Below are 25,966 nucleotides of genomic sequence, written 5' to 3' on the forward strand. Positions count from 1 at the left end.
AAAGGGTTCTAATGTTCTGAAGCAAGTAAAAAAACCTGTCATCACTTCTTGTAGGAAATGCTGATAAAGGATTTTCATGAACTGCGTGCAACAGTAAAGAAGATGGGGCTCTTGAAGTCAAGATTCAGCTTTTTTGCTTTCATGTTTCTGCATGCTTTCATACTAGACATTGCATCTTGGTTTACTATCTGGTATTTTGGAAAATCCTGGATGCCTTTCCTCCTTGGAGTAGCAATGTTCACCATTGGACAGGTAACCTCTTTGTGTTGCAGAGCATAGTAGTGTTGTAGAATAGTCTTCAACATATTTAGAACAATTTAATTGCTTTCGTTAGTAATTTAACACCTTGTGCACTTATCTGAGTTTTCAATTCTTTGAGCTGTTGAATCTGAACATAGTAATTCAACTACACACACACATTAAGAAAAGTGCTATTCCTATCGCTTCAGGACCTGAGCAAATTATACTGCAGAATATGCATGATATTGCTTCATCTTTTTTGTCTGGTAAAATTAAAATGTTTGGAATGAAGGCATGCTTTTCCAAGATAATTGTATTTGCTGACTGCATACAGCATATACAGTGTTATGTACATATGTATGTATGTATGTGTGTGTATGCATATACATATACCCCTACACATATAGTATATAATCACACACTGTGTGTAGTGTAACTGTGGTTTTTTTTTATTAAGAACTGTGGTTCTTTTCAATTAATTAATGACAATGAATGATGTTCCTCTACCAATTACTCCGTACATAAAAAATGTGGAGAAATTACATACATATGTGTCATATTTGTTGATTTTTACTTCCAGATCCAGTATGGTTTTCTCCAGCATGATCTTGGCCATCTGTCAGTCTTTGAAAAGCCCAAGTGGAACAGAGTAGCTCACTTCGTGGTAATTAACATTCTTAAGGTCAGAATCCATCCAAGAGAAGGGAAAATTTAAGTGATGATTTGTGATGATTTATATATTTGAAATTGGATTCTGTCAATCCATTGTTATTTTCGGTCTCCTGGGTTTTGAAAAATAGGATAAGGATAATGCATTTATATAGCATACTTTATGCACTGAAGTGCTGAAAATATAAGATCATCTTTTTGCAACATCTCTGTAAAGCAGAGTTTCCCAATGTTTCCAGCTTTGTAAACCAGCAGGGGTGAAGGGATGGTTCGTGCAAGTGGCTGGCAAGTGCACATACGCAGCTCCACTTGAGCAAGTGGCATGCACATGCGCCTGCCACTCACACAAATGGAGCATGTGTGCACATGCTCGCATACTGCTTGTGCAAGTGAGGATGCGTGTGCATGCACATGTGTTTGCCGGCCATTTCCACGGGACAGTTGCAAACCCCACACAGCCCACTAGTGGGACACAGTCCACAGATTGGGGATGCCTGCTGTAAAGAATGATAGCATTAATAGTGCTTCCTTACAGAAAAGGGAGATGGCGTTAAGAGAAATATAGTCAGTCTTCATTTCATAGCTATGAAGCATTTTTAAAAATAGTGCACTATACTTGCTTTGCTTTTTCACTACTGAAGATAAAATAGTGGAGTGTTTTCTTGTCTATTTTTGTTTCACACAAATGCATTTAGCATCAAAGCTGGAATTTTCAATAGTCAGTCTTGGAATGAAACTTTTTCAGATGCTTAATAATAAGAAGAAATGAAGCTAGTTTACACAGAAATGCTAGAGGTCAGTGTGCTGTCACTATACAGAATTCAATTCCTGAATAGATGAAAAGAAGTGTAAACTAACAGAACTGCAGCTATGTAAGGACCTGCCTCAGCTATCTTCTGGTGAAATGAATTTGCATTTCAAAAGCAACTTTTACTAAGAGAAAGTGATTGCAGAAAAGTCAGGTGGAGTCTGAAATTCGCGCAGGAAACATTAGGCTAACTTTTCCCTACAAGCCCCACCCCAAATGCCCCATGTCTTCCGGCAGCCAATAAAATGCCGCAAAGGTGTTTTTAAAACTCCGAGGCTACAAGGTGAGAAGAGGCCGTCCTCGGAACACTGCAACCTTGAGTAACAGGCTGGAACTGGCAGAGAGGGAGTCTGTGCAGATGGCTGATCCTCCCCCACTAAACTCTTAAGGGGATACAGCAAAAGCTTGCAAAATATTCAACTCGCATAGCCACCCCTCTCCCCTTCAGAATGGCAGAGTTCCAGTAGGGTCCAGACAAGCTATTTTTTGTTTTATTTTGTTTGTAGCTAGTCAGTGGGGAATACATAGGATACAGCATTATTGACAAATAGATGGAATTCATGTTTGTTCTTCTGTACTTCTCAAGGGAATACCGGCAAGCCAATGGAACCACATGCATAACCAGCATCACGCCAAACCCAACTGCTTCCGCAAGGACCCTGATCTCAACTTGCACCCGCTCTTTTTCAGCGTGGGGAAGAAACTTTCCTTGGAGGTAAATAAATAGAAAGTCTTAGGCAGACAAAAGACCCTGAAAAAATATTAGCAGTACTAAAAGAAAAAAAACCAACACCACCATATCTCTGATGAGCAATCTAGGAAAGTAGGAAGAAAGGATTCTTTCTATCTCCCATATTTCTTTATAGCAACTCTCGCTGCTGTTGCATCGGTTCAGGCACTGCCTTATTTTCTAGTCTATGCTTCTGTAATGAATCTGTCAAACTTCTTTTCTTTTTTTGGATAACATCAGAACCTGTTGACTATTCCAGAGAATTAGTTTCTCTGGACTATTTGGCACTTAGAAAGTTGTTCCTGTCTTAACATATCTTGATAACTGCCCATCGCAGACTCCCTCCCTGTCCATAGTTCATTTGTACTATGAAATGAACTCCATTTCATAGTACAAATTTACAAGCAAAATATCAATTTTACAGTTATTTTAAATATTTAGTTTTTTGGTATTTCTCTCTCTCTCTCTCTCTCTCTCTTAGCCCCAACCAAGTTGTATGAGTAGATCTGTTAATGATTCTGAGCTACATTTAATGGCACAAAGTTCAACTGCACTTCTGCATTAATTTGTACATTTTTCAATTTTTTTCCAGTTTTAAAAGTTATTAAATATAAAAAATTCCATTTCTAAATAAACAGTGTGTTGTCTGCATACAAATAATTTTGAAAAATAGTAATAATATTTACAATAATATTCATCACATTAGTATTGATATCATAATAATAATAATAATAGTATTGCTTACCCATTTTAATAAACATTCCTTATAAAATTAATCCTTCTCTTATATTTCCATTTCTATCTTCTGTTTTTGTTGGTTAGCCATTGATTAAATGAGTCCCATGTTAAAAAGTATTCAGTTTCTTCCTTTTCCTTAATTTTAAGTGTTAATCTATCCATTTCTGCACATTCTAATATTTTTAAAATTACGTTTTCCTCTGTAGGGGTCTCTTCATTTTTCCAGTGTTGTGCAAATACAATTCTAGCTGCTGTTAACACATGTAGAATTAAGTATGTGTTCCCTTTATTATATTTTTCCAGTAAGATGCCCAACAAAAATATTTCTGGTTTTAGATCTATATGTTGCTTTGTCATTTTTTCCAATCATGTATGTATTTTTGTCCAATATTTTTTTGCCTTTGGGCATGTGCACCACTTATGATAATACATGTCTTTAAACATTTTTGCCAAACTTATCAGTGAAAAATGTCATCCATAAAACATTTTATAGAGATTTTCTTTATATGCAGTTGACATTGTTAATTTATAATTCCAGTTCTGTTGGTTCTTTATAAAAACCATACATTTTAGCATCTTTCTCATATCGAGATTGTATCTGCACTTGTGGCCACCATGTTATATCAATCCCTTGACTATTCAATTCTTGCTTAGTTTTAAGCTCCCCCTCTTCATTCAAAATATCTTTATATCTTGTAATTTTTTCCATGTTAATAACATTTGGATGTATCAGTGGCTCCATTGTAGAAAGCCAGACTGGTATTTTAAAGTAGTGTTCCTCTTTAGTTTTTGCCCATACTGACAATAGTTCATTTCTAATATAGTGTCTTTGAAAATAGCTATACATTTTGTTTTTCCCATACCATAAAAAGGCATGCCACCCCAGTTGGAAATCATGATCCTCCAAAGTTAATAATCTTTTATGCCTCAAACTAATCCATTCTTTCACCCATGTAAGTACCGAGGCCTGCTAGTACAATTCCCAGTCTGGCAACCCAAAGCCCCCTTTGTTTTTAGAATCTTGCAGCATTTTCAGACTTATTCTTGCTTTTTTCCCCTTGCCAAATATATCTTGGCATTGTTTTATTTAATTCTTCAAAGTATTTTTTTCCAGCTTTATCGGAATTGTTTGGACTAAGTATAATAATCTTGGCAAAATATTCATTTTTATAGTGGCTATTCTTCCTGTCAAAGACAATTGCAGATTTTTCCATTTCTCCAAGTCTGATTTAATTTGTTGCATCAGCTTACAATAATTGTCTTCTTTGATGCTTGCACATCTTGCTGTTAACTGAATTCCTAGGTATTTTACTTTCTTGACTATCTGAATATCTGTCTTCTTCATTAAGTCTTTTTTCTGTTTATCTGTAAGGTTTTTAACTAATACCTTGGTTTTTTCTTTCTTTATTTTCAGTCCTGCAACTTCACCACAATCTTCTATTTTTGAAATTAATTTGGGTCCAATTTCTTGTGGATCTTCTAATATGAAGACCAAGTCATCTGCAAATGCCTTTAGCTTATATTTTCTTTTTTTATTTCCATACCTTTTATTTCTATATCTTGTTTAACGTGTCTATTTAGCACTTCCAATGTCAATATGAATAGTAGAGGGGACAATGGACATCCTTGTCTTGTGCCTTTTTTATATTAAAGTTCTCTGTCATGTCCCCATTTACAATAACCTTTGCCATTTGTTTATGATATATTGCCTTAATCATATTAGTAAATCTCACCAAAGTCCATATATTTTAACTGTAATAACATGAATTGCCAATTTACATTGTCAAATGCTTTCTGTGTATCTAAAAAGATCAATGCCATTTGTTTTTCAGAATGTGCTTCATAGTACTCCAATGTGTTCAGAATCATTCTCATATTATTTTTTAATTTGTCTCTTAGGCAGAAATCCATCCAAAAATCTTTTTAATTTCTCTGCTATTATTGAAGCATATATTTTATAATCAGTGTTCAATAGAGATATTGGCCTGTAGTTTTTTATCTGCATTAAATCTGACTCTTCTTTCGATATAAGAATAATGTTTGCTTCCATCCACATATTTGGTACCTTCGCTTCTAACAATGCTTCATTATAAATTTCCAACATTAATGGACCTAAAGTGTCTTGTAGATACTTATAAAGTTATGCCAGTAACCCATCTGGTCCTGGTGTTTTATTATTCTTTTGTCTCTTAATCACCTCTGTTAGTTCCATCATCGCTATTCTTTCATTTACCATGGCTTTCACTGTTTCAGGCACTTTAGGTACAGTATTTTTTGGAGTATAAGATGCTCCAGAGTATAAGACACACATTAGTTTTTGGGGAGGAAAACAAGAAAAAAAATTCTGCCTTTGCCTACCAGCATCCATCGGTATTCATCTGGCTAGCGTCTTTGCAGCAAATAGCAAACAGCCTGGTCAGCTTCAGCACATTATTGCAACCTGACTCAGCATGAGCAGCTGATTGGCGGGTGGATTGGTCTCCCAGAATACCCCCAATCAGCTGTTCCAGGCTGCAGGGATTGCCACAGACCATCGCCGTGTCTGTGCCTCATATTTTTGGCCTCTGTGCCTTACGTTTTTGGCCTCCACGTGTCACGTTTTCGGCCTCCGAATGCTCCATTTTAGACCCGTTCCAGGCTGCGGTCATCGCCACAGCACATAGTCGCCAATCGCTGCCTCTGCACATCGTGTTTTCAGTCTCCATGCATCATGTTTTCAGCCTCTGCACACTCCATTTTTTGCCACAGTTTTGGGCGGTTCCAGGCGGCATGGGAAAAATGTATCTTATACTCCGAAAAATATGGTAATTCAGCTTTTTCCAAATATTGTTTTATTCTATGTTCTGGGATTTTCTCTTGATCATACAACTTTTCATAGAAATCCTGGATTATTTTCTTTTTATCATCATTTTGGTAATAGAGAGTTCTTTTCTCATCTACCAAACTATGTATCAATTTCTTTTCTTTCTCCTTCTTTAATTTGTATGCTAGCCATCTTCCTGATTTATTCACATTTTCAAAGAAATTCTGTTTTGCACTTTTAACTTTTTGTGCCAATTCTTCTTTTTCTATTAAGTTCAATTTGTGTTTTATTAGTTCCATTTGGTTCTTTTAAGGTCTTTTTTTGTGGTTCTTTCTGTAATTTTAATTCTAATGTCTTATGTTCTTCTTTTAGTTTCTTTTGATATATTTTTTTCCTTATTTTTCCTTCCTATATAAGTTATAGCTAGTCCCCGGAAATATGTTTTGGCAGTATCCCATACATTTTGCAATGAGGTCTCTCCTTTTCTGTTCTCTTTAAAAAAGAAATCCAATTCTTTTTCCATTGTTTGTATAAATTCCTTATCCTTTAATATTGATTGATCCATCTCAGTTTTTTCTTTTGTCCTTTCCACTTAACTCTTACTGGGTTATGATCTGCCCAGACATTTGATTCTATTTTTATCTCTTGTACATTTGCTTTTAACTCCAGTGACATCCATATCATATCTATTGTTGACCAAGATTTGTGTCTGTTTGAATAGAATGTGTATTGGTTTTTCTTAGGATTTATTTCTCTCCATATATCTTGGATACCTATTTCTTCCGCCATTTCGAAAAAAGTCTTTGGGAGCGTTTTTCTAGCTTTTGCCTACTTTACTATTTCTATAATCAAGTATTGCATCTACAATTGCTTTGAAGTCTCCTACCACACAAATATTTTCATATTCGAGGGAGGCTTGGCAAGCGTCCACAGTGAAACAACACTTTCTTTGGGGGCTCCTGAAAGATCATTGATATCGCAACCATCTCCTCTTTTGACTGAAGCTGTCCTGTAGATATGGTGAATGAGAGAGGCACAGACTGGCAAGCACAGGGAAGTCGCAAATTCCCTGGCTGGTCAGAAGATGCCTCTCAACCAGACGGCTGAGAAAGCAGCTATTGAGAGCTGCTACAAAGCTGGGGCAGCCACAGCAGAAGCGTGGAAATAAAGGGAAGTGTGGATCGTCGGGGTGAGATGCCTGCTTTTCTTAAAAATACAAGTTTCTTTTCATAACCTCCTGGAAATAGCTAAAAGAGGAGAAAGTGGCAAAAAGAGAGGAGGGGAGAGTGGGCGTGTGTTGGCTTCTCCACCTCCCTTAATACAGCATCAAGGAAAGTGGGTGAACCCAAACAAAATAAGAGAAAATTAAATGAATTAGCAGAATTCATTTGGACAATAAGAGAATAAGAGCAGAAAGCCTGACTGAGTATTTTTAAACTTTTTATTTTATTTATTTTATTTATATACCACCCTACTCCCAAAGGACTCAGGGCGGTGAACAGCCAAACAGTAAAAATACATAGATACAAAATTTAAAAACAAAGTAAAATCGAATTAAACAAATTTGGCCCAACATATTAAAACCCCAATCATTTAAACATTTTAATCTAAACAAATTGAACAAAATTTAAGTGATGGAATGAATTGTTTTTAGAAGGAAAAACTTTTTCTACTTTTCCTGGGTGAAATAAACTGCAGTGCCACTTAGAGGCACCACTGAAAGGATAATGAACTGAATAATAAAGTTAAATGAATAAGACAAGACAAGAATGACCCTGATAATGCTTGCTGTACTGATTAGAAATTGTTTGGTCTAATAGACTGAGGTACACTGAGAGCCTTGTTTTTAAACTCAAGCTGGAACAATGTACCTTTTGAAGTTTGCAAAAGAAGAAGTAACAGGAAAGATTATTGACAACTCCCATTCAGTTTGGCTTTTGGGATATTTTTTTTCTTTTTCCTTTACTTGTGAATAATAGAGTGGAGATTCTACTTGTTAATTTTTAGTTCCTTTTTCTTTCTTCTTCAGTTGCTTTTTTTGTGTTTAACAATTGGTTGGATTGTGTTTTTCTTTTTTCTTTTTCTTTTTGTCTGTGCTTCTTTTTTGTACACAGACATTTTTCTTTTTTCCCTCTTTTTTTCTGGCTTTTTGGCTTTTTGGTCTAGTTAATTCCTCACCGGAGGAAACTTGGATTAAGGTTAGAAAAACCTGAAGATTAAGATTGTAAACATTGGATTTGGATTGTAATTCTCTATTTTTGTATTGTTTTGTTTTTTTGTTATTTCTCTTCATCTCCTTTTTATTTTTATTTTTTGGTTAGTTGGCTTATTTTTGTACTTTTCCTTTTTTTTTTAATTCACCCAACGGGGTGGATTAAATATTTCGATTATAAATTCTATTTGGATTATAACCCGGTGGATTATAAAATCAAGACACTACTAGTTGAAGAAAACAACAACACATCTGCCTTCAACAGCCTCGGCAACAACTTCTAGCCCTGCAGCTCAGAGAACATTGGACACTATGACTATGCAACTGGAAATAAAAAATATGATACAGGCATTTCATGAAGACTTCAAAGAAAGAATAAGCAAATTAGATGAGAGAATGGAAAAAGTAGAAGGGGAATTAAAAGATGTCAAGGGGATAATTAAAAAATGAACAAAGAATACAAAAGGTGGAAGAAAAAGTGGAATTGATCAAAAAAAAAAAGACTGGGAGAGCTGGATGACAGACTTACAATAACTAATAAAAACCAGGAAAAGACAATCATTTCTTTAGAAATGGATCATTAAGGTTATTATCTAAGATTTCAAAACATAGAAGAGAAAGGAGAAAATTTAGCTGAAATAATGGCAGAGTTGTTGGAGGAAGCAATGGTGGAAACTAGAGAAAAGATATTGAATGAGATCGATGAGATTTTTAGAGTACATACTAGATATGCAATGAGAAACAAATTACCTAGGGAGATGTATGTAAGATTCACCAAGAAAGCAATAAAAACAGAGATATTACAGACAGCAAGAAACAACCCAATAAAATATAAAGGCAGAGAGATCGTGGTGTTGAAACAAATACCTAGAAGAGTCAGAGATCTGAGAAAAGAGTACTAGTTCTTGATAAAATGTTTAATTAAAAAAGGAGTGATTAATAGGTGGTTCATACCAGAAGGAATATTGGTGAATTGGCAGGAGCAAAGACACAGATTAGACTCACTAGAGAAGGCAGAACTATTTTATGATCAATATTTGGAACTACAAGAAGTGGAGAGATTGAGAGAGGAAAGAGAGATTGGATACCAGGAAGAAACAGTGAAAGAAAAAGAAGCTCAAATAAGAGAGATGGCAAAGAAACAAGAAGAAAGAGAAATAAGAGAAGGGGCAAGGCTAAAAGATGTTAAAGAATAGAGAGAGACAAGAACAACAAGATCAGCAAAGATTATTAATAAGTAAACTATGGAGGAAAAAATAAAAGTAATATCGATAAACATAAATGGATTAAATTCGGCAATAAAAAGGAAAAGAACTTTAAATAAATTGGAAAAATTAAAAATGGACATAATATGTTTACAAGAAGTTCATATTAGGAAACAACATAAAAAAACTTTTGGAATACCAAAAATTGGGAGAAGTATTTACTGCACTGGCACATCAAAGTAAAAGAGGTGTAGTACTATACATTAAAAAGACGCTAGCACCTAAAAAATATTTGCTGGTGAAGAAGGGAGGATTCTTATGGTGGAAGTAACAATGAACTATAAACAAATACTCTTAGTGGCGATATACACCCCAAATGACAATCAAGAAGATTTTACTGGAAAATTACACAGAAAAATAATTTAAGTCAAGTATGAAAATATTTGCATGATGGGAATTTTAATGCAATAACAGAAGTTGAATTGGACTATAAAACCACAAAGATAAATAAGAAGCCCAGAAAAATTCTTCCAAAAGCCTTTTTTACAATGGTGGAGGAATTAAATATCCAAGATTTTTGGAGAAGAAGATATCCGAAAGAAAACTGATACACTTTTTATTCAAATAGACATATGTCATTGTCTAGAATAGATATGATGTGGATATCAACCGATTTATTAGTTAATATAGAAGATATAAACATTGAAGCAAGCAGATTATAATCCAATCACAATTATATGGAAGGGACAAAAAAAGAGATCAAGATGGACATTAAATCAAACAATATTAAATGAAAAAAGAGTTTCAACAATTTATGGAGAAAGAATTGACTTTCTTTTTCAGAGAAAATAAAAAGGAAGCTACCTCATTACAAAATGTGTGGGATACAGTGAAAGCATACATTCAAGGATTGGCAATGATTTATTTGGGAAAAACGAATAAAAAGAAAAGACAAACTTTAAAAAAATTGGAAGAGGAGTATAAGAAATTAGAAATGGAACCACTGAAAGATATACAAAATAAGAGGATTAAAAATCAAATGAACCTTAAAAAACATGAATTGAATCTAATTGAAAAGAGAATTTGGCACTCAAAATAAAAACTTCTAAGCAATATTTTTTTGAAAATACAAATGAGCCTGGAAGATGGTTGGCATACAAAATGAAAAAGGAGAGAGAAAAAAAGTTAATCAATCAACTAATGGATGAGGAGGGAACTATATGCTATCGAAATGAAGAAAAGAAGAAAATAGTACAGAATTATTATGAGAAACTCAATAAACAAGAGACAATATCAGAAGAAAGGATAAAACAATACCTAGAAAAATCTGAATTACATGTACTTCTCTAGGGATTTTATTCCTTCTCACATAGCTTGTATGTATTCTAAATATTTCACCAATCCCAGTTTGCATCTCCTGCTTGCTCATCTCCAAGGCATTATTTTTCAAAGAACATGTTTTGATCCACATTTTCCTGTGAAGTGCAGTCTAATAATGCATTCCCCTTCCCAAAGGTTGTGCTTAGATGAATGCAAAGTCAAAGAATTTAACCAAGTGAATTGTGCATGTTTAAGGCTGCAGTAAAATGCAGTGCCTCTCCAAAAGGTGACAAACAATAATTTTTAATGTGACAAAAAAAGACAAAGTAATTTAACATTGGGGATTCAATATATGAATTGAAATAAGATGAATTAAATTGAATCAAATTAAAATGAAATGAAAGGAAATCACATTTAATTTTGGTATTGTCTTGTCCATGTTTTTCCCCCTGGGCCTTTTTATTTTGGAAAGATAGCTTCCCTCAAAGATCAGGGGCAACCTTCAGCCCACAAAAGCTGTGTGTGTATGGCAGAAATTCAAGAAACACAGATCAAATAATCTGTGCTATAGTAATAATGAAAGATCAAACTTTTCAAGAATTTATATCCATGATGGCGAACCTATGGCACATGTGCCAGAGGTGGCATATGAGCCATCACCTCAGTTCGTAGCTTTGCTGCGAATACTCGCGCACCTCCCACCGGCCATCTGATCTTTGAGTCTCTGCCGCACATACCTGGGGCAAGGTGTGTGGGGGGGGCGTGCATGTGCAGGGGGCATGCATACGTAGGGGCGGGGCACATGCACATGGCCATGCACACACGCTTTGGGCGCTCGATCTGGAAAAAGTTAGCCATCACTGATCTATATTGTAAAGAATGGGCCCTTACAACATGACCATGATGACCAGGAATTTACATAGTTGTCAATTTAACTGTTTGCTCTTTTTCTTCTTGTGCAGCTTGGAAAGAAGAAAACGAAGTATATGCCTTACCAGTACCAACATAATTACTTTACCTGTAAGTGTTTTACCATGTTTACAGGAGCCTAAATTTGGAGAATAACCAATGAAGTCATATACAGTATCAGCAGTATAAAGCACCTTATTGGAACACCTAGAGCAGGGGTGTGAAACTCAAGGCCAAGTGGCTGGATCCAGCCCTTTGGGTGCTTAGATCTTGCCTGTGGGACTGCCCTGGAAACAGCGGAGGACCGGCCCGCGGTGCCCCTGCCAGTGAAAATGGAACTCGGGAGGGCCACACATACACACACACACACCAGCTCCATTTTTCCTAGCAGAGGGTTGCAGGAGGCCATTTCACTGGCAGAGCACTCGGGCCACCACAGGTGCCCCCAACACAAGTGACGTCAAGCTGGTCACACCCATCCTAACCACCACCCCCGCAACCCCACCGAGATCAAACACAACCCTGCTGCAGCCCTCAATGAAATTGAGTTTGATACCCTTGACCTAGAGTAACAGGATATTGGGAATATGAATGTGCTTCCTTCCTTTATGTGAACCAGGGAGCTGCCTGAGACATTTACTCAAATTACTTTCTTGGAAAGGGCTCATTGCCTTGATAGCAACTATTCTTCCTGGCTTTCGAGGCCATTCCCTATTCCCTCTCCATCAGGTCTCTCAATCACTACAGAAATAGCCTGATGAGCATTGAGGCAATAGGTCAGGGAATAAGGTGGTTAATTTAATGCCAAATGGGATTCAGAGGCAGATGTTGTTTTTTTCCTCTAAGATATATTCTACTTTATTTTAGTCACACGCTCATTTTTGTATTCTCCTTTTGCATTTTTATATTAGTCTTTGCCCCATTGATGTATACAATTGGTGTCCAACTGGTTTCCTATTTCGGTATATTTAGAAGAAAAAAATGGTTGGTAAGTCATAACACCTCTTTATTTTAGGGGATTGGTGAATGGTCAAATGTAACACATAAAGGTCCTGAATCCTCCTCCTTTCTAATGAGCTACAGGAGATGCATTACAAAATGCAAGTTGCTTTCTTCCCTTAATCCCCCACAACATGGGAACGTTCCCTGCCATTCATGATTTCATTGGCCTTCCCTCTTGTCAGCACCATGGAACAGAAAATATAACTGGTTTGCTTGGGAAGGGAAGGGTGAGCAAATAGTACAATGAAAGCCAAGGAATAGAAAGTGATGAGGAGCAGAGGAAGAGATTGCCAGAAGATTGTATTTCTAACTGCCATGGATATTGGGGTGCATTTGCAGAGGGATGGGGAGAGATTATCTGGGCACTGATATGGGGAGTACAGATACAGTTTAATAATAATAACAATGCTTCCAGTTAGAATTTATATCGTGGTTATAAAACTTCATTCCTCCCCATGGGTGCAAAAAAACCCACTACTCAGGTTGAGTCATGCCACTATCCATTGCAATTCTCAGCCACTGCAAAAGACATTGAAACCTTTAGCAGCTTCAAGAATTCCATTTCTGTCGTAGAGAAATTATTTCCATTTTGATGTAGAGCAAGGTTTCTGCACAACTGATGCTAGTATGCTCCACCGTCACTCTTTTTTATCATTGTGGGAGTTTTACTAGATGCACAAATGAAGAGACCCTGAAAGTCCTTCAGCACTACACCTATAGGCACTACACTGCCTATTAATCTCTGCAGGTTATTGCATTATAGCCTTTAGCATCTCTATTTGCCATATTGCTGCTACTGTAATTAATCTGACATTGACAAAGGAACTATGATAATGATCCACATGTTGTTACTATTGTGCTTATTTAATACTCTGTTCTTTGACAGGAGCTGTTTAACACTCTTTTCTATAACTTCCGTGTCTGCCTCATGTATGTTCCTTTAATGGGATTTAAGAGCTTTATGGCTTACTACTGGTTAACCAGGTAATAATGATTATGTAAAACTCTATCCTGCTGCTATGACTCAACTAATGCTTTTAAATACTGTGAAGTAAAAAAGAGATCTTCAATATGTACATAGCTAGCTTTGTTTACCAGCCTGAAAAAAACAATGAGGTCTCCATTTGTTGTTTACTTAATATGGGGATGTAAAACAAATAAACTGTTAAAATTAGTATACGCTATTACTGATCTTTTCATATTACACAATGGTTTCTTCATAAGACCACGTCCCACAAGGTTTTTATTTGCTACAAATGTAGCTATTTATCATAGATTTAAGAGATACAATAAAAATCTTCCACAAGGTGCATGCCATAAAAGGGCAACAAATAATATCTGTATCTATGACTATATTGTTTGGGCTTTTTAACTTAAAAAATGATATGTCATCCTTCCTCAAGCTCACCTCAAACTAAAAATAATCATGCTATTGAAAAGAGCATAGTTCACCACAATGATCTTGATCAAACTCTTGTTATTGCTTGGTCATCACCAATTATCAAAGTATTATTTATCAATACCTCTACAGCCACCAATTATCAGTCTCAAATATTCTTCACTAATTGCCAAATAGCTTCATCTGAAAACAGAGATTGATGTTTAAAAGTTTGATCTTACACTTTGAGCAGGTTGGTACAGGAGGAGACATTTCTTTAAGGATTGGTCTGGTACTTTCTATCCTCAAGGGAAAAAAATATTATTTATTTGTCCTTCACAGTTGGATAAAAACTGCATCTCAGTGTCTTTGGAGAATGCAAATGACCCCATATGCAAATGACCCCATATGCATATACAATCTGTCTTCCAACTTGTGTTTCATTCCATCTACCTCATGGCAATAGGCCTCAAATATAGTTTTGCTAGCATGCCATTTTGTAGCCCTAAAACCCTCTCAGAAGTTGTTGGACCAATTAGCTATAAGGCTGATCCTACACCAGTGAAGGAATTTTAGACTTCTTTAATGTTTTCACAAATCAGTCCTCTGTTACAATCTGGTTAGCAATCTACCTGAAAGATTGTTTCCTAAACAAACTGACAAACACACAAATGCATGCTGCAAAATGCCTAGATGGTGCGTGTTGGGGGTGGGGGGAGACAAGACTAGAAACCTCTTTGAGATTTTTTGTCAAGTTAGAGAAAGGAGCTGTTTGTAACTCATATGCCATTAAAAGCTCTGGAGACAATGCATGTAGTCAGGGGTGGGTTCTACTTACCTTTACTACCGGTTTGCAATGGGGCTGCGTGCATGCTCTTCTGCACATGCGCAGAAGCATTTTGATGATGTCAGGATCGGTGGGCGGAGCCTCCCGCCAGTTTTACTACCAGTTCTATAGAACTGGTGCGAACCGAGGGCAACCCACCACTGAATGTAGTGATGTTCAAGCTAGAAGAAGATCACTATTCTGTTCAGGGGCTGGGATTCTTGGTCAAACTGAGCAACAATTGGCTCAGGGTGATATGTGTGAAACCCAACTTACAACTATATAATTAACATTGAGCTAAAAGTTTTTTGATCAATTGATAGTGAGGACACAATGGAGAAATCAGGCTGGTTTTAAAGTATATTGAGAATTGAGAAAATGGGAAGTGATTATGGAAAAGGAGCTGTGAAGGCAATTACAGACAAATCTTAAGCACTTTCCCCCTTCTTTAGAAACTAAACTGAACTTAAGCAGTTTTATCCACCTTTCTTGCCCAATAGGTAATCCAAATGTGGGCAGTTCATCAAGTTGTGTAACTAATAGTACTACTTACTTGAGAACTCTGAAGAATGTGAGTTTTAGAATACCTGAAACTTCTAAGTAGATATGAGGGCTTAAAGTGTGACAGATTGTACAAGTTTGTTACAAAATACCATAGCTTTAACTCCCTGCTTTTACCTATAAAAATTATGTTTCTGTATAGTCTATTAGTGCAATGATGTGGTAATAGTAATTGTCATGTTATGTTTTGGGCTGAGAAAAGCAAAGTAGTTTTACTAGTGAGTGAACCATTTAAAGAATTTGTTTGAATCACTGTTTGTATGTCTACACAGGTACTTAGAAGCTGCATGGTTTATCTGGGTCTCACAGATGAGCCACATTCCAATGAATATTGACTATGATCAGAATTTAGATTGGTTCTCTGCCCAGGTGAGATAGTTTCTATTTAACGGGGAAATTTCTTTTCTTTGGATAATCTTATTCAGAAATGTTGGGTCCTCAATTCTGAAACATAAGGCCAGATTATGCTGCTGTTTTCTTAAATATTTCATGCCCTTATTTACATGGAAACATGGTCTTATAAAGAGCAGGTAATACAAATGGAATGCCTATGCTGGCAGCTGGAACTCACTCCCATATTGCTGTTTCTGGGAAAATCACAATTGCACAGTGATGCCCTTTCTCATCTCATGGAGAAAAGTTACAGGGACCAATAAACTCATTGTCCACAGTAGATGATGAGATGGTAAACAATATAGTACATTGCCTGTTAATCTCCCTTGCTTCTTCAGTAAAGCAGGAACAGCACCAATGCTATTCATCCTCCATCCAAAAGGACATTATACAATTCCACGTCCCCACATGTGGAGTCCAATTCACATAATTGTTCTTTTTATGGTCATGAACCAGATTTTCAATGGCATAAAAAATTAACTTTGTAAAATGCATTGATCCACAGAATGAAAACATAGATCCATAAGGCTAACATATTGATTCCAGATAGGAGTAGTCAAACATTGATGGTGATAGAGGAAACATTTTCTCTTTATATTGTAGAGAAGAACATATTGGAGGAAATCTAATTTTCCTGGTGGTAGTTACTGCAATCTCCCCAGAAAGTGTACACATGAAAAAACCAACTACCCAATGATCCATTTTTTAAAAGTGTGTTTTTTCATGCTTTCTTGGTGCCATTTTCCTTTAGGGATTTTTACCAGATATTATGGGACTAGAGATTGGGTTGGATACACTCAATTTCAAACTGTGGTTTAGACAATATAATTAAGGGATGAGACTAAATGAATAGATTATGTGACTAGGTCTCTGGCAAGAGATTTTAAAATGTTTAACCTAAGATTATAGTATTTTTAAAAGGTATATGTGATGAAATGTTTAAGTTAGACATAACTTAACTCAATGGGTTAATAATATTTTTTTTTTTAAAAAAGACATGCTTTAAAGAAAGTTTTAAAACGTTTAATTTAGAATTTTACGAGGGAGTAATGTTGAACAAACAGAAATTGGCAAGTAGTTTATGAATGACTAAAGAGGATAAATGTTTAATTTAGAATTTTATTAGGGAGTAATGCTGAAAAAGAAGGTATAGAAAGGGTTTTAGTAACAAATGTGAAATGTGATAAGAGAATTTATAAAAGGAAGGTTGATGAATAATTTTTAAAAGGGGAGTTAAAGAGCGTGAGGGAGTTTTGAATCTTGTAGTAAGAATGCCACTTCAAACAATTTGGGATGCTACTAAAGCCTTATTAGAAAACATATGGCCATAAAACACAAAAAAGAAGAACAGGAAAGGGGTGATCTAATAAATAAACTAAAAAAGGCGGAGGAACAGCTACAAGATAACCCACTAGCTAGAGAGGCGAAAGAATAGATAATATTGTTAAAACATCAGCTTAATCTTTTAGAATTGGATAAATTGAAAGACAAGATAAAAGCTGCAAAGCAAAAACATTTTGAATCAGCTAATAAATTAGGAAGATGGCTTACATATAGACTTAAAAAAGAAAAACAGAATAGATGAATTGATCAGTTAGAAGATAAGGAGGGAAACTTAATAAGAGATAAAGGAGGAAAAGAAAGAATTGCAGTGGATTTCTATAAAGAATTATACAAAAAAGAAGAAATTTTAACAGAGGTGACAAAAAATTACATTGAGAATTCGGATTTACCTAAAATATCTAATTTATCAAAAGAAATATTAGAAGAGGAAATTACCCTAACTGAAATTGAAAGAGCAGTGAAGAAACAAGGGAATCTGAAAACACTGGGTACAGATGGACTCCCCGCAGAGTTATATAAAACAATGTTTGAGGTAATAGGAGAGCATATGAAAGACTTATTTAATGAAGTCCTGGGGAAAGCAGAAACTCCATATTCATGGAGAGAGGCTAATATTAGCCTAATTCCAAAAGAAGATCCCCACTCGACAGATATAAAAAATTATAGACCAATATCTCTCCTGAACTCTGATTATAAAATCTTCACAACAATTTTAGCAAATAGATTAAAAGGTTTCTTGAATGAATTTATACATATCGACCAAAATCACGCCAATTACGAGATAATCTGAGAATCATGTTAAATATATTGGAATATTATGAAGATCATCCCGGTAAACAGGTTGCACTAGTTTTCATAGACGCCCAGAAGGCTTTTGATAGGATCAACTGGGAGTTTATATTATTACAGCTAGAATATATGGGTTTTGGACAGAGATTTACAAACGCAATTAAAGCGATCTATTCCAAACAAACGGCCAGACTATTGATAAATGGGGATTTGACGGAAGAATTTCCTATTAGTAAAGGCACAAGACAGGGTTGTCCCCTATCCCCTTTATTATTTATTTTATCACTAGAAACCCTACTACGGAAAATAAGGAATGAGGAAAGAATAAAAGGCCTCAGAATTGGACAACAAGTATACAAAACCCAGGCTTTTGCAGATGATATGGTTTTCATTTTAGAAGACCCCACAAAATCCAGCCCATACTTATTAGAATTGATTGAGGAATTTGGAGCAGTTGCAGGATTACTGATTAATTAAAAAAAAAAACAAATTTATTAACGAAAAATATTTTAGAGGAAGATAAGAGGAGTTTACAGGAAGCGACTGGATTGAAAGTAGTTAATAAAGTTAAATACCTGGGAATTTGGTTATCTGGTAGATGCTCGAGTATACAAGAAGACAATTATAATAAATTATTAACTCAAATAAGGAAAGATTTAGATAAATGGGGTAAAATTCAACTTTCACTTCTGGGACGAGTAACAACAGTTAAATCCTATATTCTACCAAAATTTAATTTCCTATTTCAAACAGCTCCAGTGAACCTATCCCAAAAAAATTTTATGGAATTGAATCAGATAATAACTAAATTTGTTTGGCAGGGGAAAAAGCCTCGGATTAAAAGAAAGATGATGCAGGAGATAAAAGAAAGAGGGGGCCTGGGTTTACCCTGCTGGGAGAATTATTATTCAGCAGCTTTGTTAGTATGGGTAAAAGAATAGATTACCTTGGGTAACAATTGTCTTCTTAAATTAGAAAGTTATGATTTACAACAAGGTTGGCATATGGCCCTCTGGAGAGACAGTAATCCACAAAGCAAATGGTTTACTAGACATTACATAAGAAACATCTTAATTCGAAACTGGGAAAAGATTAGCAAAAAAATGTTATATTAAAACTCCGTGCTGGATATCACCGGTGGAAGCACTGACATATCCCAAAATCTACAATCCGACAAAGAAATTAATATATAAGGAGTTATTGAATGCACAGGGAAATTTAAAATCTAAACAGGAATTGAATTCTTTAGGAATACAAGTGGACTGGTGGACTTACTTACAGATTCAATCTAAATTTAAGAAAGATAGAGATGGGAAAGGCATACATGTGGACCTACAAGAAATAGACAAAATTTTGATGGGACAAGAAAAAGGCATGATTGCAAAAAGTTACAAATTATTAATGAGATTAGAGATAGGTGAGGAGATAATCAAAGATACAATGATTGCCTGGGGGAAAAATTTCAGTTACCCAATTCATTTAGACAAATGGCAAGGGATTTGGTGTGAGAATATGAAACCAGTGGTATCCACGGCATATAAAGAGAATATCTATAAGATGATATACAGGTGGCACCTTTCCCCTGATAGATTGGCTAAAATGTTCACTGGACAATCGGCGGAATGCTGGAAATGTGGGCAGGAGAGAGGCAGTTATTATCATCAATGGTGGACATGCCCGGAAGCAGTTAAATTTTGGGGAAGAATTAAAAAATGGCTTAATGAGATTGTAAACCAAAAGATTGATTGGGCTCCAGAGACATGCTTGCTTGGCTCCAAACCAGATAATATAAAAAAAGATTTATGGTATTTAGCGCTACACATTATCACAGCAGCGAGATTGATATACGCATAATTTTGGAAAAACCAAAATATCCCATCGGAGGAAGCAACTATAAAAAAGATTTTGGAATGTGTGGAAGCAGATAAATTGACTAAAAAATTAAAAGAGAAAGATTTAACTCAAACATGTTTATCCTGGGAAAAATTATATACTTGGTTAGCGAAAAGAAAGATACAACCCAACTGAAAAAAGGAAAAGTATTTCTTGAGAAACCTATATTATATTAACAAAGTGAGGTCGGATAGACCTAATTAATGTATAAAGAGTGATAAGTCGTTCTGTCTCCCTCGGAATATAATGTACTTGTAGATATGTTTGTTATTTGTTACGTTGTCTTGTATGTTATTTATATGGTGTGTTGTTTTTTGTGTGTGTGTTCTCTTTTTAATGAAAAATGTAAATAAAGACTATTTTTTTAAAAAAAAACTTTTTAAATAAAAAAAAAACAATCAAAACCCATTCACACCATTCATGGCTGGATCTTGCCAGATCTCAACAGCGAGGTCAATGGCCCCAGGCCTGCCGGAAAAGTCAGGTCTTCACCGCTTTTCGGAAGGCCAATAGGGTGGGGATGGTCTGGACCTCAGGAGGTAACTGGTTCCAGAGAGCTGGGGCAGCCACAGAGAAAGCCTTCCCCATGGGCCCGCCAGCTGGCACTGTTTAGCTGACAGGACCCGGAGGAGACCAACTCTGTGGGATCTTACTGGTCGCTGGGAGCTATGCGGTAGAAGGCGGTCTCAAAGATAACCTGGCCCTGAGTCATGTAGGGCTTTAAAGGTAATAACCAACACCTTGAATTGTGACCGGAGACCAATAGGGAGCCAGTGCAGCTCATGGAGAATTGGTGTAAAGTGGGTGTATCTAGGTGCACCCACGACAGCTTGCACGGCTGTGTTCTGGACCAACTGTAGTCTCCGAACACTTTTCAAGGGTAGCCCCATGTAAAGCGCGTTGTAATAATCTAACCGTGAGGTGACAATGTCCTAACTTTCACAGAAGTAATTACATAATATTTCTATGTCTACTTCTAAAGAAATAGTTCAATAAGGATGACTCAGGGCATCCAACTTTAGATTGATAGGTTGGTTGATTCACTCCAAACGAGATTCTCCTGAAAAGAAGCTAGCCTGTTAAGCAGAGTAAGCCATTGAATCTGAAATGTCACCAATATCCTAGTCTTTGCAAATTTCTCCCCACAAATATATATCATTGGATTTCATCCCATGCACATAGCACCAGTTCAATAGTTGGCCTGGATTACCTGGCCTGGATTCAGGAATATTTCTAATGTCCTTCTGGGCAGTGACCATACTATAAATGTAACAAACATTTGGAAATGAATGATGCTCTACAATACTGTAAATTGACAGAATTATTTGTACTGTTGATAGAACCTAGGAAGAAAGATGAAGGAAGTCATTGGAACTCTACATGTTTTTTATTTCCCCCTTAGCTTTCAGCAACATGTAACGTGGATGAATCTCTATTCAATGACTGGTACACTGGGCACTTGAATTTCCAGATTGAACATCAGTAAGTACAAGCTGTATGAAAAGGCTGAACAGTATATAATGCAGCTTTTGTACAGCTTTTGTCACCACTAAGCAGCACCTGCATATTATGGTCCAAGTTTTAATCCAAATGACGGCTATTGCCAGGAGTTTTGACTAGTTCTAAAGAAAGCAGATCTATTCCAGACTGGACTTTGGGATCTATCCTGTAAAAATGCCTATAAACAGCATTTCATATAAAATGCAGCACTGAAACTGATGTCTATGAGACACAGTGGCACAGTGGTTAGAGTGCAGTATTGCAGGCTACTTCTGCTGACTGCCAGCTGCCTGCAATTTGGCAATTCAAATCTCACCACGCTCAAGGTTGACTCAGCCTTCCATCCTTCTGAGGTGGGTAAAATGAGGACCCAAAATTGTTGGTGGCAATATGCTGACTCTGTAAACCGCTTAGAGAGGGCTGTAAAGAATAGAATAGAATAGAATAGAATAGAATAGAATAGAATAGAATAGAATAGAATAGAATAGAATAGAATAGAATAGAATAGAATAGAATTTTTATTGCCCAAGTGTGATTGGACACACAAGGAATTTGTCTTGGTGCATATGCTCTCAGTATATGCTCAAAGCACTGTAAAGCAGTATATAAGTCTAAGTGCTATTGCTATTGCGCTTTTCATATCTTACTTCTAGTTATATAGCAGATCAAATGGTTGATAATTATAATTCATTTCTGTTCCAAGTCAAATGCTGGCTTTTACCTTTAAAATTCTTAAGAGTACAAAACCTGTGAGCACCTCCACAGTATTACTGAACTACAGCTCCTAGTACCCTAATACAAAGGGACTCATTAGGGAGGATCATGGTTCAGCAATAATCAGAAGGACCTCAGTTTTTTTATCCCTGTCCAAAACTCTTTGAGAACCAGACAGGTGAAAGTTATCCCCTTCTGTATCAATCTGCCTGTATGCAGTACTGAGTAGGAAAGGAGAACTCTCCAGCATTGAGATGGGAAGGGCAGTAATAACAGCAGGATCCAAATTACAGAAGTATCTTCTATCTTCTACAGAAATCTTGATATTTTCCCTCTCTTTCCATAGTCTTTTTCCAACCATGCCTCGACATAATTATTATAAAGTGGCTCCCCTGGTGAAATCCCTCTGTGCCAAGCATAACATTAAGTATGAGTGCAAGCCCATACTCACTGCTTTTGCGGATGTATTCCGGTAAGTATGAGCCAGGGGTGAAATCTATTTTTTTTTTTGCTACCGGTTCTGTGGGCGTGGCTTAATTAGTGGGTGGGGCTTGGTGGTAAGGTGACTGGGTGGGCGTGGCCAAGTCAATGTCACTTCTTTGCCCTTTTTTAACCTACAAAACACAACACAACACAACTGGCTCACCCACAATGTAAAAGCAGCTGTGCTAGACTCAAAATGGCCCAGCAACAAGCAGGAACCTCAGACAGCCACAAAAAGCCCAAAAAACCAACTTTCACACTTTACACACACAAAATTCCACATACAGCTTTGTGAGATTTTGTGTGTTTGTGTAGTTAGATGAAACTACAGAAACACACTAAACCTCAGAAAGCTGCACAAATATTTTATTTTATTTTTATATAAAAGCAGCTAAATTTAAAACTTCCTAAACTTTAAATGGCTAGGTCTAAAAAAAAAACAACTAAAAAAACCCCCAATTAACTATTTTTTTTAAGCTCCCAAAGGGGAAAAAAACTTACCCAATAGAACAGGGGTCTCCAACCTTGGTAACTTTAAGACTTGTGGACTTCAACTCCCAGAATTCCTCAGCCAGCTTTGCTGGGAGTTGAAGTCCACAAGTCTAGGCAGGAAGGCAGGCAGAAAGAGCTGCTCACCGATGAGCTTGATTGCAGGCAGGGAGATTCAGTTACTTGGTGATGCATGGATTGCGATCGTCATGTGATCGTCATGTGATCAGCAGCTAAGGTAAGCAAGCTGGAGGCTGGGAGAGCGGGAGGAGAGAAAAAAAGAAACTTTTTTTCTTTTACATGGCTCTGGTGATCCAAGCTGAGTTGCCTGATTAGTAGGCAACTCAGCTGGGATGTCAGAGCTTGGCTGGTCAGAGCCATTTAAAAGGGAAAAAAGGCTTTGATGATCGCAGGGCTCAGTTGGGCATGGGGGGCGGGGGCATGGATTTTTGCTACCGGTTCTCTGAACTGCCCATCGCCATTGCTACCTACCCGCCCGAGCCGGTCCGAACCGGGAGCATTTCACCCCTGGTATGAACCAACAGGAAAAAGGGCATTTGCAGGCATGTCATCAAGTGAGGATCAGTGGGGCAAGTGGACAGTAGTATGAAAGAACTCACTGCTGTGAAAATGTGCTTTTGATGAATGTGTTCCCTGTTCTTTTTTCCTCTGCAGCTCCCTGAAGGAATCAGGAAAGGTCTGGCATGATGCTTATTACAAGGAATATGTCGAGCCCCAGCCAGGACTCGCCATCACTGGGGACCTGGGGCCAATTGGAGCGCCCACCTGAATGCCTATGACGGTGGGGACAGCTCCACACAGCTTCCCGGAGCTGAATTACCGGCACTTTCCCATGACGTTATGGCTGCGCCATCGGGATCATCACGGTGCTCAACAGCTGATGTGGGGAGGGGGAATTTTGAATGCCGGATGGTAGTTTAGGAGCCGGGGAGGAAATAAATAGCACTGCACGGCGGTTGTGTGTAGTGCTGACTTAAACCCCGTGATCCGGCTCATTCTGTTCTTCTTGCTGTGTTGCTGCTAAACCTTGATTAAACTATTGCCACTTGACATCGTTTCCTGGTGATTTTTGACAGCCACGGACTGGATGAGCGACAGAGCCAAGAGAATAAAATCAATTCAAATTTTTTTACTACCAGTTCTCTGGGCATGGCTTGGTGGGTGTGGCTTGGTGGGCATGGCAAGGAAAGGATACTGCAAAATCTCCATTCCCACCCCACTCTGGGGCCAGCCAGAGGTGGTATTTGCCAGTTCTCTGAACTACTCAAAATGTATGCTACTGGTTCTCCAGAACCTGTCAGAACCTACTGAATAGCACCCCTGGGATGGATGGACAGAGAGCCGGACAAGCAGACTAGAGAAGCAGAGGTCAAAGTGTGGTAAATGATCTATTCCACAAAGAACCATCCAAGATGTACTCCCAACTACAGTGTAACAACACAGTAACATGAAAGCCGCCAGCAGCAAAAACTGAACAATACTGGAAGAATATATGGGAGAAAGAGAAGACACATAACACCAGTGCAATGTGGCAGCAGGACCCAAGAACAAACCATAACAAAATCCCAGAATAGGAACCATCACATCACAGAAGCAGATGTACAACAAGTCTAGAACATGAAGAGCTAGACACCACCTGGTCCAGATGTGTTAGTGTTTAAAGAAACCACTAACAGGAGAGCATGAATCCTGAGCAGCACAGCTGAATCAGCTTCTAGCCATAGGTTCTGACCCATACCTGCTAACATAAAAAAAGGACAGCTCTGATCATGAAAGACCCCATACGGGAAAGGTACCATCCAACTATTGGTCAATAACCTGCCTACCCACAACACAGCTGTCCTATGAGATATCATAGCCACCAGCTTACAACTCAATGCTTCACACGTTGTCTGTGAATGCCTGGGGTTATACAAGATCAACAGGACACTAAAGACCTTCCCTTGGGAATTTAAGGGGTCTGGAAGAAAAAAACTGGAAATCAACTCAAGAAAGTTGAAGAAACAGCTCAAAGGAAAGAGCAAGATCCACACTATCAACACTTATGCCCTGTCTGTCATCAGATACCCTGCCAGCATAATGAGCTGAGCAATGCAGGGCATGGAAGCTGCCGATGTGAAGACCTGGAAACTCCTCACAATGTATGGAGGTTTCCATCTAAAGTCCAACAACACAGAAACTACACCACTTGGAAAAAGGGTGAGCGAGGTCTGGTAAGTGAGAAAACCACTGTCTTGGATGAAACTGAGAGCATCTTGATGTAAATCAATAAGATGGCACCCAATGATGAGCTGCTGAAAGAATATCTGAACCAGCAACAGATGTGGGAGGAAGATCAAACAAAGGAATGCCATGCAAGAGAAGACCCTGCATGGGATATTCCATTGATAGATAATTGAGATGGCAGACATTGGGAAATCCTACCAGTGGCTGGAAAGGGATGAATTAACAGGTGCCTTGCTCCAAATCCATAGAAGCAGGGATGTACCACATTAGACAGGATCCAGTCTGCAGTGCAGACTATGCAAAGAGGCCCGAGAAGCAATCCTACACACAGGTGTCAAATTCGTGGCATCACATTGCCATTACATGACATATTATACTTTTCCCCTTCTCAGAGCTGGGGGGCGTGGCCTACATGTGATGCATCCAGTCCACGGGCCACCAGTTTGACAGCCCTGATCTAACACATAGAGACAGGGTGTAAAATGTATGCAAGGACAGCATCATTGCATACTGGTGGGTTGCTCGCAGTTCGGTCTGGTTCTTGCAAACCAGTAGTAACAGCAGCGGGAGGCTCCGCCCACCTGCTTGGATGTCATGAACGATCTGCGCATGCGCAGAAGCTTCTGTGCATGCGTTCGTGCGCGTGCTCCCATTGTGAACTGGTAGCGGTGGTAAGTAAAACCCACCCCTGGACAGCATACCTTGAATGGTGC

General features: G+C 37.5%; 1 protein-coding gene across 2 annotated transcripts in view; it reads left to right on the forward strand.

Annotated features, from left to right (window-relative positions):
• The window catches only part of LOC117667022 (acyl-CoA (8-3)-desaturase-like), a 41,590-nt gene extending 17,513 nt beyond the window's left edge, over positions 1 to 24,077 (forward strand). The window contains exons 3-12 of one of the 2 annotated variants that reach the window (XM_034420170.2): positions 55 to 252; positions 821 to 922; positions 2,304 to 2,432; positions 11,688 to 11,745; positions 12,546 to 12,622; positions 13,523 to 13,620; positions 15,674 to 15,770; positions 21,223 to 21,302; positions 22,381 to 22,506; positions 23,682 to 24,077. In XM_034420170.2, the coding sequence (XP_034276061.1) occupies positions 55 to 252; positions 821 to 922; positions 2,304 to 2,432; positions 11,688 to 11,745; positions 12,546 to 12,622; positions 13,523 to 13,620; positions 15,674 to 15,770; positions 21,223 to 21,302; positions 22,381 to 22,506; positions 23,682 to 23,796 (1,080 nt within the window). In that variant the 3' untranslated portion in view covers positions 23,797 to 24,077. The remainder of the gene's footprint in view (positions 1 to 54; positions 253 to 820; positions 923 to 2,303; positions 2,433 to 11,687; positions 11,746 to 12,545; positions 12,623 to 13,522; positions 13,621 to 15,673; positions 15,771 to 21,222; positions 21,303 to 22,380; positions 22,507 to 23,681) is intronic. The other variant, XM_034420171.2, reaches the window with a different exon arrangement.
• Positions 24,078 to 25,966: the final 1,889 nt, after the last annotated feature.

This window comes from Pantherophis guttatus, chromosome 1 (genome assembly GCF_059756535.1).
Source record: "Pantherophis guttatus breed Tessera chromosome 1, ASM5975653v1, whole genome shotgun sequence".
NCBI lineage: Eukaryota > Metazoa > Chordata > Lepidosauria > Squamata > Colubridae > Pantherophis > Pantherophis guttatus.